General features: G+C 46.1%; 1 protein-coding gene across 20 annotated transcripts in view; it reads right to left on the bottom strand.

The window, feature by feature from the left end:
• Window positions 1-287: 287 nt before the first annotated feature.
• Window positions 288-13,447, bottom strand: part of HNRNPM (heterogeneous nuclear ribonucleoprotein M) — a 38,150-nt gene continuing 24,990 nt past the window's right edge. For 3 of the 20 annotated variants that reach the window (XM_032627647.1, XM_032627651.1, XM_032627662.1), the window contains 6 exons: window positions 12,993-13,037; window positions 12,456-12,533; window positions 9,309-9,407; window positions 5,852-5,905; window positions 3,006-3,808; window positions 288-2,359 (listed from right to left, as the gene is read on the bottom strand). In XM_032627647.1, the coding sequence (XP_032483538.1) occupies window positions 2,039-2,359; window positions 3,006-3,808; window positions 5,852-5,905; window positions 9,309-9,407; window positions 12,456-12,533; window positions 12,993-13,037 (1,400 nt within the window). In that variant the 3' untranslated portion in view covers window positions 288-2,038. The remainder of the gene's footprint in view (window positions 2,360-3,005; window positions 3,809-5,851; window positions 5,906-9,308; window positions 9,408-12,455; window positions 12,534-12,992; window positions 13,038-13,447) is intronic. The other 17 variants (XM_032627656.1, XM_032627668.1, XM_032627652.1 and 14 more) reach the window with 14 other exon arrangements.

Genomic DNA, 13,447 nt, shown 5'->3' with positions numbered 1-13,447 from the left:
CAGACTGAGACAAAAGTCTAACTGGAAACGAGCCTGATGCAGCATCTGTGCCCTACAGAACTGCACCAGGGGAGACAGGATGGCTCCGACAGCCAAATGCACCATTAACCAGCCCTAGGGGATTGAGGTCCACTCAGGATTCCGTTTCCACGAAATTATTCTGAAGTGGCTGGGGCCAGTGGCCTCCCACCCCAAGGGTCCATAGCTCCAAGGGTAGAAAGGAGACTGAGCAGCTCTAGCTCCCCCAAACTCGGGCAGTTACCCCACAACACACACACAAAAGCAAGCAGCTTTCAGGAACTGGTATTTATTATCAAAGTCATATTCGATGTCAACAAGATGCCACAACTACAAAAAAAATTGCGCACATTGCAATCTCAATGCAAACAGTCAAATGGAATCCCAGTCATTAAAAAAGTAATTCAAATTACCCCAAAAAGCAACTGAATTTTTTAAACATCTTTATACATCCAGCCAACAAATTAAAATGGTTAACAAGAAAAAATACAAATTCAGAGGTCTGGTATCGATGTTTAAAAAAGGCAACTGCTTAAGCATTTCTATCGATTCGAACATCAATCTCTCGGCCACTCAGCTTCATCCCATTCATCATCCGGCAGGCTCTCTCAGCCACCTCTGGCGACTCAAACTTAACCACACCGCACCCCTTGGACTTCCCATTCTCCATCTTGATGTCGGCATACAGCACGTGGCCTGGGCACAGGGAGGGAAGAAGAGACCACAACTCATCAGGCAAACCCAGAGCACAGCCCTCAGTCTGGGCTCCACTGAGTCCAGATCACCTGTTGGATTTCGGCTGACAGAGTCAAAAGGGAGGGTGGCCCTCGCGCCTGGCGCATGAATGCTCAGAACACCGCGGCTGGAACCCAGCTACTGTGGCCCTCAGCCACATTGCCATTCTTCTGCCAACGGGACAACAGTCTGACCCACCATGAGCATTCCTGGCGGCTTCAAATGCACACTTTTACTCTCAAGAGTTATAAAAAGACGCTGTGTGAAGCCAGCTTTATAGGCAAATTTTACAGAGGCTTCACTTATGTAATACACTGCTCCACCGCATTTACAAGGCCAATGCCAATACCGTGGACACTTCTGTACTGTCCAAATACAAGCTTTGTAATAACTGGCAAACAGGTTACAAATATTCATTCAAACTCCGGTTAAGCATCCAGGTATGTGTCAAGCACCATGGAAACAATCTACAAGGGAAGAGCCACAGAAACACAGGGCCAAGAACACACAGTGTAACCGGTGCTGGCACTCACAATTCTAGGGCCATCAACTCTGCTTAAGAGGTCAACATCCTGGAGGGCTTCCCACGGGAAAGGTCTAAAACAGCTTAGGGTGACATTAAGTCATACAGGGGATCGTAGTTTGGGCTTTCTCTTGACAGCAGAGGGACACCTCTGGGCATCTGTGGCAGGGGGAAGTGATCCAATTTGACTTTTCAGAATATCCACTACAACTTGGGAACTAAGGAGTGGAAAGAGGACAAGAACAGGGCAAGAAGGCAGGCTATGGCTCAACAGCTGACCCGGGAGAAGAACCAGGAGAAGTAGCAATAGTGGTGAAATCTGAGTCACTGCAGCAAAAGGAAATGAGAAAACACTGAGGAAGCCTTGATCCAGGGAGCTACCCAGACCTCTGGCTTAGGGCTGGGGCTCCCAACTTGACACGGTTAAAAGAAAAGAGGTGGTAGGCGTGAGGGGCAGGGCCTCAACCGGAGACAACTTCTTTTTGGCCACAAAGTGACCCTTCCAGAATGGCTGCCTGGTGTGCCAGGAAACCTCTATCAGAGACCCTTAGCTTCATCGCACACAAGCTACTGTGTGCCCAGAGCCTGTGAAACCTCACCCAAGGGACCTGCTGGGCGAGTGCTCTCTGAGGCGCAAACCAATAGTGCTATTGTGGAAAACAACCTTGTCTCAGATGTATTTATTTTATTTAGCTTTGTCACTTAGAAGCCATGTGACCTTGGGAACATGATTTGGCCTGACTCTGTAAAATGGGGTCAACACTACCTCCTTTCAAAAACTGGAAGGGGAAAAAAAGAGAAAAACAAAGATGAAATGAGAACACAGGTGAAAAAGTATCTGACACATAAAAGGAAACTCAACAACCTGCTTGAATATTTGCACAGGCAGAAAAATGGCAAGTCCCATCCATCCTCCAGAGTCACGGAAGGTGTCTGTGAAGACGAGGATGGAAGCCTCGCTGCATGACTCCAATGCAGCACCAACAAGGCACAACACAAGGAAGCACCTAGAAAGCCTCTCAAATACTTACCACATTCGTTGAACTTGTCTTTTAGCATCTTCCATGTAAAATCAAATGGGAGCTGAGGGAGAAAAAGGAGACTGGTGAGTGACTCAACCAAATCCTAATGCACAAACATCAATTGTCTCAGAGTGCCTTTAAAACTTATCACACAGAGAAACTGGCTGACCTTCACACTGAGATGATCAGCAGACAACAAAGAGTCTGTCCGCGTGAGGTTCTAAACTAGCACAGCAAGTTCATTCCCTCCTGTCTGCATCTGTCTGTGGGAGCACCATGCACAGAGCAGAACACACAGCAGCCCACAGAACCACTGAATAGTAGCTAAAGGTGGTCAATCTGGTAAAGATAATTCAGGTACAGCCGTTCCCCCCCACCCCCGAACTGTCGTGCCATGTCATTTAGCAGCTCATCAAGCTGAGAGTTCAAGAAACTCAAGTTCTTCAGATCACTGGCTTTTCCATCCAGTAGTCAGAGAAGCTTAGGATTTCACAAAACCCACTATTTCTGCTGCACGAGTATTCACGAGCTCTCACATTCCCTCCTCATTCTCCCAACACCAAACTTCGGGGAAAGTGGCAAAGGGCCCTTGCACGCTACTCAGCTCTCCCTCTGACTTCGACCTGTTACCACTCGGTCCTGCTGGCTTCCTGCCCCCTCCTCCCTTGTGCATACAACCCCTGAGAAGTTCCTGAAGAGCCACTTACATTTCTCACAAATATCTGGCAGGCCTTCCTGGCCACCCCAGGAGCATGGCCTCCGGCTCCACCAAAGGAACCTGCGAAGCTTCCTCCAAAGTTGCCACGCTCCATCTCGATGGCACGGTCAAAGCTGGCACCGCCACCACCACCCATGGCCAGGCCCATGCGCTCAATGCCAGCGCCCAGGGCCGGGCCCATGGCGGGACCCATGCGCTCCAGGCTGTTGGCGCCCATGCGCTCCAGGCCCATGCGCTCGAGACTGTTGGCGCCCATACGCTCCAGGCCCATGCGCTCCAGGTTGTTGGCGCCCATGCGCTCCAGGCCGGTGGCCATGCGATCCATCACAGGGCCCATGCGCTCCAGGCCTGCCCCCATGCCTGCGGGCACCATGCGCTCCATGCTCAGGCCCATGCGCTCGATGGCAGGGCCCATTCGCTCCACGCCAGAGCCCATGCGCTCGATGGTCTGGCCCACACGGTCAATGGGTGCGGCCATACGCTCCAGGCCAAAGCCCATGCCGGCACCCATGCGCTCCACACCAGAGCCGATGCGCTCCATGGTCTGGCCCATGCGCTCGATGCTGGAGGCCATGTGGTCGAGGCCCAGTGGGCCCATGCGCTCGATGCCGGAGCCCATGCGCTCGACTGAGCCCATGCGGTCCATGACCAGGCCCATGCGCTCAATCTCAGAGCCCACACGATCCATGCCGTGGCCCAGGCCTGCACCCATGCGCTCCATGCCGGCACCCCCAATGCGGTCAATGCCGGGGCCCATCCTCTCAATTCCAGGGACACTGCCTCCACCTCCACCTAAAACAGAGACATGAAATGTGTCAGGCATATGTCAGGTACTTGAGGATCTGTGTGCACACCATGCCAGGAGGGTTCCCTGGGTGCAGAGGCCTGGGCACTTCACAAGCTCAACCACGGTTCAGAAATTTTAAGTCCCACAATAAGTTATCATTAGATATCCTGCAAATGTTGACAACTGTTAAAGCTGGGTAGTGAGTACATCATTCTTCCTACTTCTGTGCCACAGTTAATTTCCATAATAAAATTTAAAGAGGGAAAAAACCCACCCCGAGAACTTTGATCAACAATGTTCTCCACATTACTTTGAAAGTGCTAATACTTGTGACAAGCTTTGTGAGCAACAGGCATCAACTCCTTGAGAACTCTGCAGTTTCCCCACCACCAAACATTGATAAAGGCTCTGGGGGGCGGCGGGCGCGAGGGACAGAAACCCCGCACTCAGATGGTCACCCGACATAATGGATTATAATGGGGACAATTAAAATTGCTCACATCCTCTATCCTCTCCCAACTTGTCCCTCTACAATGCCCTGCTGGTAACCAGTCTGGCTGCATTTCCTTAGCACCTCCACGGCATAAGTAAGTTATTACACAGCCATGTAATCAGGCAGAGATAAAGAAAACAAACACCAACACCAATACAGATCCTCATGTACAAACGAACACAGCCAGCCACTTCTAGGGAACCTTACTCTGTCACGGAAACCGCCAACCGACTTTGCCGTGTATAACTTTGCTAGCTTTGGAGGAAAAAAATCTGATGGCACTGCAGAGTAGATTTAGTAACAGGCCTGGGATCAGTCCCTCACTGTCATGGTTCAGCTGGACACATGCTGGCAGGTCAGCAGTGCACAGCCGACCCTGTGATGCTTACAATTCTGGAGAAGGAGGGTCTGGCTCCACCACCAAGGCCACTGGCCACCAAGTTTTTCCACATGCAGAGCCCGAGAGTCCCCCTCACTCAAGCTTCACGACTACCACCACCTGCCTCTGAAAAATGGGCAGCTGAGCCCTCAGTCAGCCCATTCCTGAATCAAGCAGCCCAGGCCAAGATGCAAATTCCAGAAGAGGAAATTCAGCCGTTTCTTTGATTCTCTAACTGACCAAAGCTGTGACCTTGCACGAGTCATGCCACTTCTCGGTGACTGTTTCCTTGGCTGAATAACAGTGCACCAAGTGGCAAAATATAAACACAATTTTAAGAATATTAAGCTTTCACAGCAGAAGTATCTCAGCAACTATAAAAAATGTTAAGAGACCTAGAGAGGGTGGGTAGCATACCCAAAAGTACCAAAAATGAGGGTGACACTCCAGATGCCAATAGCAGCAGAGAACTAGGAAGAAACGGTACCCACATGGAGTTCTAGAATCAGCCCACCACAGAAATAAATCCAGCAAGTGGAGTTACCAAGGAAATGCCAAGATGCTCAGAGCCATGAGGAAAAAAAAAAAAAAAAAAAAATCAGACTGAATTAAAGTACATTTAGTTTTAGGTACCCCTTAAAAAAAAAAGTGTATTAATGGGAGAATATATTCCAAAATATTTACAGCATTCATCGCAGGGCAGTGAGATTTCAGGTATTTACTTTCTTCATAATGTTCTGAATTTTTGTGAGTACACGTGTACATACGAAACATATGCTATGATTAGGTGGTGTACACTTTTATAATCAGGTGAAATATTTACTTTTAGCAATTTACAATTTTATAGTACTAGAAACAAGAAAGCCCCCAGATTACACGGACATTTTGACAATGGCTAACGTGTACGTAGCACATACGTAGGTCCTCTTTTATGCATTAACTCATTTACTCTACAGAACAACCCTATGAGGTAGGTACCATTATATCCCCATTTTACAGTACGAAAAACAGAGAAGTTCAGTAACTTGCCAAATGTCACACAGCTAGGAGGAGCCAGAGCTGGTTCCCCACCCCAGGCAGTCTATTTTAGAGCCCATGCTTTCACCACTACACTGCTATCCCCGGTAACACAGGCCTATTCTAAAAATCAAAACATCAAAACTAAGCGTTTCCTACCTCCTCCCTGCTTTGCAATGATCTCTCCTCTCTTCAGTGCATTACTTAGGATTTCTAAGGAAATCAGGAAGAAAAAAAAATTAGCCAAATTCCTCTATGGTAATAGAAATTTATTACAGATTCCAGAGCAGGACTACTACTAATTAAAAAATAAAAAAGGAAAGGGGAAGGGGTTGAGAAATATACACACAGACAAGGTCATTTTACTGGAAAACTGTAAGGGTCCTTGATGATGGGTCATGATGCTAGAGTCCCATGTAGCTCCAGAGTCTGAGGCCCAGTTGGCAGGGCCTCTGGTACTGCACCCACGAGCTGAACTTGGAAGGTTAGAGCAAGAATGGGGCCAGTAGCACAGTTTTCTAAAGCTGGTCCAGACACTCAGTACTCACAGACTGAAGCATGCACTCACCCACCCAGATCCAATCAGCACCTCACAGTTACCCTTCAACAAACTACTGCTGTAGCTACACTTAGAGTCCAACCCCAGAAAACCAGCAGCAACCGCATGCAGTGCTGGAAATATGACCTAATCAACGAGCCAGGCAAGGGAAGACTGCAGCAAACTGAGCCTACGAGCCCTGCCTGGAAGGAGCTAAATGTGATGGTAACCAAGTGACAGACAAAGCCTCAGGTAAACAAAACCCCAACACACTCAGCTTTCCAAAACAGCAATACTGCTGCTTGCTTGCTGGCAGTTCATTCAAACCTCTATTAAGTTTGTCTAATGCTATCATTAGTGTTAGCTTTTAAGTTTCTTCTGGGTCTTTCATTATATAAAACGTGTACCCACCCCCTCTCTGGTCCTGAAGTGTGCTGAGCAACATGGACAACAGCCACAGAGCACATATCATATTTTGACCATGACCGTGAGAGATTAAACCCTAGCCCTGCAGCTGTTTCAAGTATTACAACTACCCGCTAAAGAAAGGGGGTGGGAAAGTACACCAAGAAAATAGACCTCCAGCCAGGAAGCAAGACCGGGGCTTATTCTTCCATGATGCCTGGGAGCCCACTCAGCATGCCCAGGCCTAGGTTCTAGTTCCTAAAACAGCACTTGGATCAAACCATTCCCTGGCAAAAGACTTCACAATCAGCCGACCACCGATTTGAAGAGAAAGGCCAAATTATTTTCATGGGTGTTCACAGGGCCCCCTGCTCTGACTTAAAACTTTATAATCTGTTCTGTTCTTCCCACCCCAAAAAGACTGACATCTCCAAGCCTCTGCACCTGATGCTGTCCGCCCTCTCTGTGGGCCAGTACTCCACTTCTACCTATGCTGAAGTCCAGCCCCTCCAGCGTGAACTGCATCTCCTGCATGGTCTTCTTACACCCCTGCCTGGATCCTGTGTTCTCTGAGCAAAACACTTCTATCAAGCATCTAGAGCAGTGCTTTTTCAAATCTTAACACAGAAAATGATGGCCTTTGTGTGGTGCTCACATAGCTGCCGAGAGCCCGGGAATCAACATCTCCACTGGCTCCCTCAACTAGGCCACTTCTACGTGCTGATCTCTGGTGCTGCCCCAAGCCACTCTGAGCACCGTCTCCTCAGCTACACCACATCCTTCAAAGTTAAGGATCACATAACTATCTATAGCCCTGGAGCACCAAGTACAGTTGTTTGCACAAAGAACTATTGCCTTGATAGGAAAGAAGGGATACTGAATAGGGAGAGCACTACAAAAGTAGCACACCAAAATGATCCAACTGTCAAGTAAATAATACAGAAAAAAAAGATCAAGAACTGAATCTGAAAAAAAAAAAACAATCCAGGCAACTACTCTGAAAACCTGACTTAAAGATTTTACTTGGTACAAAGACCGTTTCACTAACCTGAGTCTGATCATAAGTAGCAGGAGAACAAAAGCTCCTTGCTCTTGCCCATGGTCACTCTGGGAAGCCTCAGGACAAAGAGACCATGGTCTCAATCAGAAAGAAGGTGCCAAAGTAGCAGGAGATAGGCCTGCAGATGACCTTCCTATATTCAGGTCAGGACAGGACGTGTTTCCTGTTGCCACATGAAATAACCTCACCTGTCCACCTCTTGTGCCTCCACAGGATCTGGGACAAGGCTGACAAGCCTCACCACAGAGCTGAGGTGAGAGGACCCAGAGCAGCAAAGGACTGAAGGCTCAAGAGCAGCACAAAGTGCCTGTGGGAGGAAAGTCACGTGCCATTTTGTTCTTCTCACCACAGGTATCCATCCACAAATTAGTATTTGCAGCCAAATGACAATAAATTTTTAATACCCTACCATTTCAAGACACAAAAAACAAAGCCAGTCATGGCAACAAGAAACTTTTAACTGACCTAGTCACATACAGATTATGAACTCACCCCCAAATTCTAAAGCTCTGGAACAATCTAGAATAAAGCTACAGTCGTATCAAGTAAGTACAGAAAAAGTAAATCTTCAGTACCAGCTACTTTTTTTTTCCTCTTTTTTTGTCCTTTTTTTTTAAAGAAGAAAGCAAAGCTAGTTTTGATGCAAGAAAAAATCAATTATCCTAACCATGGTCAGGGGGACAAATGAAACAAAAGCCAACAGTCTACTCTGAGAGAAACAGTTCCTAATAATTCCTGGTTTCCATGAAGGAAACAAAGAAGATAGGATTCCTGGAGATAAATACAGCTCAGCTCATACAAACTAGACATAAAAAAGCTTAAAATCCTCACAGCTAGCCCAAGGTGTCCCATAAAGACAGGCTGAACACTCTTTGAGGTTATCACCTAGTAGCCGCCTATCTGCACAGGGTGAGAAGCTGATGAAGATGGGGGAGGGGGTGTTGGGGAGAGAGTTATCCATGCTGTAAATCTCCTTTGAGAGAAACAAACTTCAGAGCCCAGGAACAGACAATCTCCTTGTTCCAAACTAATTAAGAATCCGGCTGACAGATTCTCAGAAACGTCTAAACTCCAAACAGGGCAAGACATCCATGGAAAAGTAAAGAAGAAACTACTTTGCAAACTAACCAAAACTACATTTAGACAGACCCAATACTCCAGGCCTTCCAACATTAGGAAACTTCCCTGTTCACCAAGATCTCTTTCAATTGCATCAGCAAGCACACCGTCATCCTTTGTTAACTGGAACACCAGAGGCCCCTGGACTAAGGAGACTCACACCCCCACTGAGCAGGGCCTTGAAGATCTCTACCGTGACTACAGAGCCACAACGTCATGTAAACACAGCAGTTTTTAACTCCACAGCAAGAAAACACCTTATGCCAGTGTGAAAAAAGCAGCCATCTGAAAAGACTAAAGAAAAATGGTGCTGTTGATACCAATAAAAAAATTCAAGGACCAAAAGTTCGTATCTAGACCTAGAAAACATACAATTTTTTTTAAAGCCTAAGGAAAAATAGCTGACTTTGCCTAAGAACCTCCCGACATCAGGGTGAGCCTGCACCCCCGGGGGGTTGACCCCGCCCACATAGGGGCCCATGGGGCCTTCTTACCCATTCCTCTGCCAAGGGGCTCTCCAAAGCTTCGAGACATTCCCATTTCATTTCTGGCAAAGTCTCTCTCAAATCCTCCACCCATGCCACGCTCCATCTCTGTGGAAAAAAATATTACCCTAGGCCTTTCCAAGAATACCATTATGTTTTAGACATTAAAAACAAAAAACTAGGGCTTCCCTGGTGGCGCAGTGGTTGAGAGTCCGCCTGCCGATGCAGGGGACACGGGTTCGAGCCCTGGTCCGGGAAGATCTCACATGCCGCGGAGCAACTAAGCCCGTGCGCCACAACTACTGAGCCTGCGCTCTAGAGCCCGCAAACCACCACTACTGAGCCCGCGAGCCACAACTACTGAAGTCTGCGCACCTAGAGCCCATGCTCTGCAATGAGAAGCCTGCGCACCGCAACGAAGAGCAGCCCCCGCCCGCCGCAACTAGAGAAAGCCCGTGCGCAGCAACGAAGATCCAACACAGCCAAAATTAAATAAATAAATTTATTTAAAAACAACAACAACAAGGTCTTAGCTTCTGTGGGGGAAAAGCCCCGCCACAGCTGTCACCTGTTTGAGAAACCCTTTCATGACTCCTGTCACTGGCTACTTCTTTCCTTGTATATTCATCTAAAGCAAGACTTAAAATGTGCATCACACTTTGTCTCCTTTCCATGCCGAGAGGTCCCTGGAAAACCCAGTTAATTAATCTTGCTCCTTAGAAATATCAGGTATACATGTGCTACATAATGGACATCTTTTACTGCACAACTACAAAATATGCAGCTGGAGCCCCTATACTTTGAAAGAAGTAAATGAGTCTATTACAAACGTGGAAGCGGACTAGCATTATGAATTAAGAAGAAGATGCAGCAGATGACAATGGTGGACTTTACATTCATAGCTTGAATCCACCCAACTGAATCCCATAGGTTGGTGGCATGCTATCTGCTGGAAATATATCTAACTTGTGCGAGCCTGTATATGCAGAACAGAAATCCCATTGTGGCACCGTAATGGATGAGGGCTCTGCTGCACTCCTTTAATCCTCACCGTAAGCCCGTGAAGAAGACACCCCCCCACACACATTAGGAAGTCACATGAAGGCAGTAATGTGTTGGCAAAGGCCTCAGAATTTATCTTCCCAACTGTCAACAGAGTGTAGAGTACAGGGAACCAATCCAATGTATTCCCCCACCGACACAAAAAAGAGAGCAAGAGAGACAGAGAAAGAATTTTCATTGTCAAATATTGCATCAAACCAGTCATCATTTAATATGTGATGATCTTTCAATTAAAAATTTTTGTACCCGTTCTGTAAAGATTTGACCTCTACTCGTTGGTTGACTAGCCCTGAGATTCTGATTTCTAATCAGTCTATGTTGTCAGCACCTGTGACTATAATGCGATGCATCATGATAATCAACTAAACATTAAGTTAAATCTGAAACATCCTTATCAACTTTTTCCCAGTGATCAAAACCTTCCTAGGACACAGCACCCAAGGGCTCTAGGGCCAATTCCACCCAAATCTCAAAACAGCTCCAGGGCAAGGAAGGCCCTGTTCTCTGCTGTAGAGGATGGAGAAGGAGGACTCTTGAGTATCTATCTGTATCAGAGAGCAACTAATAAGCACACAGTGTAAGAACACATCTTCCACTGTGGCTCTTCAGGACAATCGGCACTCTGAACCTTGAATCACCAGGCTCAGAAGCGTGACTGCTGCATTCCATCTGCCAGATTACCAAAGACTTTGTCCCCGTGGCTCAGCACAGCTCCCACCCTCGTTTCCATCTACTTCTAAGTCGCATCACTAAATTCCTCAGAGCAGCAACCCAAATCTCCTTCCTAATGGCTCATCTGTTCCGAGCAAACACTTTATTAAGCCAGACCTCTCCAACTCTCACTTTTTATTAAAAACTCCATGCACACATGAGCTAAAGGCAAGCCTGAAAGCACAATGGAAACACAGACCTTTGTCCCTTCATTCCTCATTAATCGTAAGAACCTTCCTGAATCTTTTCATCATCATCTAGAAAAAGGCACTCCATGAAGAAGGGCAGCTTATTCATCAGGAATGTCGCTCTTTGCAGTTTGACAGTTAATATCTATCCTAGTAAGGTTCCTGCTTGCTCTGTACCATCTTCACATGATATGTTACTACAGACCAGCAAAGAAACATTTAAACCCAAGTCCTTATGTGTATAACTGAGTCACTTTGCTGTACAGGAGAAATTAATGCAGCATTGTAAATCAACTATACTTCAATTTTAAAAGGTAGAAACAAAAAACAAAAGAAACCCCAAGTCCTTAGTAACTTCCCATTCCAGAAAAGTCTGTGTATAAAAGCAGCAGCATTCCCACAGGTGTGGGTCAGAGTCCACCCACACCCAGAGGATTCAGAAAGACAGACTTTCATAACAGCAAGTTTCTCCTGGCATTTTACAGCCCTGCTGGGGGGCGGGGGCGGGGCAGGGGGGTGACGCCTGAAGGCAATTCTAAAAGGCAGGATCTCAGTGTGATTAAGAGCCAAGCTCTGGAGCCAGACAGCCGGGGTCCATATCCCACCATTACTAGCCATCGGACCTTAGGCAAGTCACTGTGGGCCTCAGTTTCCAATGAAATGGGGATAACAGTACCTACACGTCATGCGGTTCTTGCGAGGACTAAATGAAATAACACAGTGTTACTACTGCAAGTGATATAATTATATTTCGGTTATTAAGTTGGGAGGGCTGGAAGATTTAAATAATAGTATGCCAAATTTTGCATTATATAAATGCTAAATTAAACAAATGCCTCTGCTCACAATATGGAGACATCAGAGCAGATGGTCAAGAACTCACCCAGTCCAGCACTCCAGGGGAGACAAGTGCTGGAGGCAACAGGAAAGCTTTAAAGTTTTATTGGACAATTATTGGGAAGATCTGAAACACAGAAAACCTCAAGAATTAAGTAACTAAGAGAAATAACACTTCCCTGCCACTAAGTCTAGCTTCTGGAATACAAACTATTTAAGGCAATTCAAAGATATCAGATTCCGTACAGAAGTGGAAGCGAGAAATCACTTATTAAAAATGGGTCTGCTGCCTAAAGGTCACCTGAGAGCCAACAGCCAACAAAGGTAGGTATAAGCAGGAAGGAAACACAAATCTTACCGTTTATTCTGCCCATGTTCATCCCAGATCCAAATCGACCCATGTTTTCCATACCACCACCAAAGGGTCCCTCCATGCCTGAAAAAGACATTCACATTTTAGCACCAGCCTAACAAGACTCAGACTGAACAAGCAAAGAAAAATGTTTTTACAAGTTTCACCTACGGCACTGTCTGCCAGAAACTCACCAAGTTTAAGGGCTTTGGGAGAAAAAAGGCTAGTGCCTTTACTTAAAAATCACTATCTTCAAAAGGCTGATCTGATCCAACCCCCTCAATGAAGAGACAAGCAAAGAAGGCCCAGAGAGATGGAGTCATTTGCCCAAGGTCACAGAGCTAGTTAGTGAGAAAGCCAGAACCAAAGGCCAAGACACCCACTAGAAGGATCAACAGGTAAAAGTTATTTCTAGACTCAAACTTTTTGGAAACCTAAGTGAGAATTTCATGCAGGGCTTAAGAGAAAAGGAAGGGGGTGGGGGGGAGAGGGAAAACCATACCTAAAAGTAATTACATTTGAACTTCATTTTAAATTTCTTACCTCCCATTTTATTTATTCCAAATCCTATGCCTTCCATTCCCATTCCTTAAAAAGAAAAAGTCAATGCAAACTAAAATTATGTCAAAGCAGTAAAGTTTGAACTTAAAAAGCACAAGAAATTCCACACCAGCAAATGAGCAAAAATATCCCTGACTACAAATATATTTTAATTGTCAAGTGCAAAAAATGGGGTGGGGGCTCTTTCATTTCAACTGTCAAACTAGTACATTCCAGGAAAACTTTAAGCCTTTAACAAAATAATCACCATGTGACTCAAAATTTTATAGTGTCCACATAGTTTCATTAAATGCCCAAGGTAGACAGTTTTAAACATGAAATATAAATATCAGGTACAGACTAGGGAACAGAAGTAGATTTAAAACTCCCTTTTAAAGGTAAAACGCTCTAAATAAAAAGCAGTTCCTCAAAACGCTGAGGCTTCCCTCCCCGCCACC

This window comes from Phocoena sinus, chromosome 3 (assembly GCF_008692025.1).
Source record: "Phocoena sinus isolate mPhoSin1 chromosome 3, mPhoSin1.pri, whole genome shotgun sequence".
In the NCBI taxonomy this organism is placed as follows: domain Eukaryota; kingdom Metazoa; phylum Chordata; class Mammalia; order Artiodactyla; family Phocoenidae; genus Phocoena; species Phocoena sinus.
Note: the sequence above shows the minus strand (reverse complement) of the source record. Positions and strands in the feature narration are given on the sequence as shown.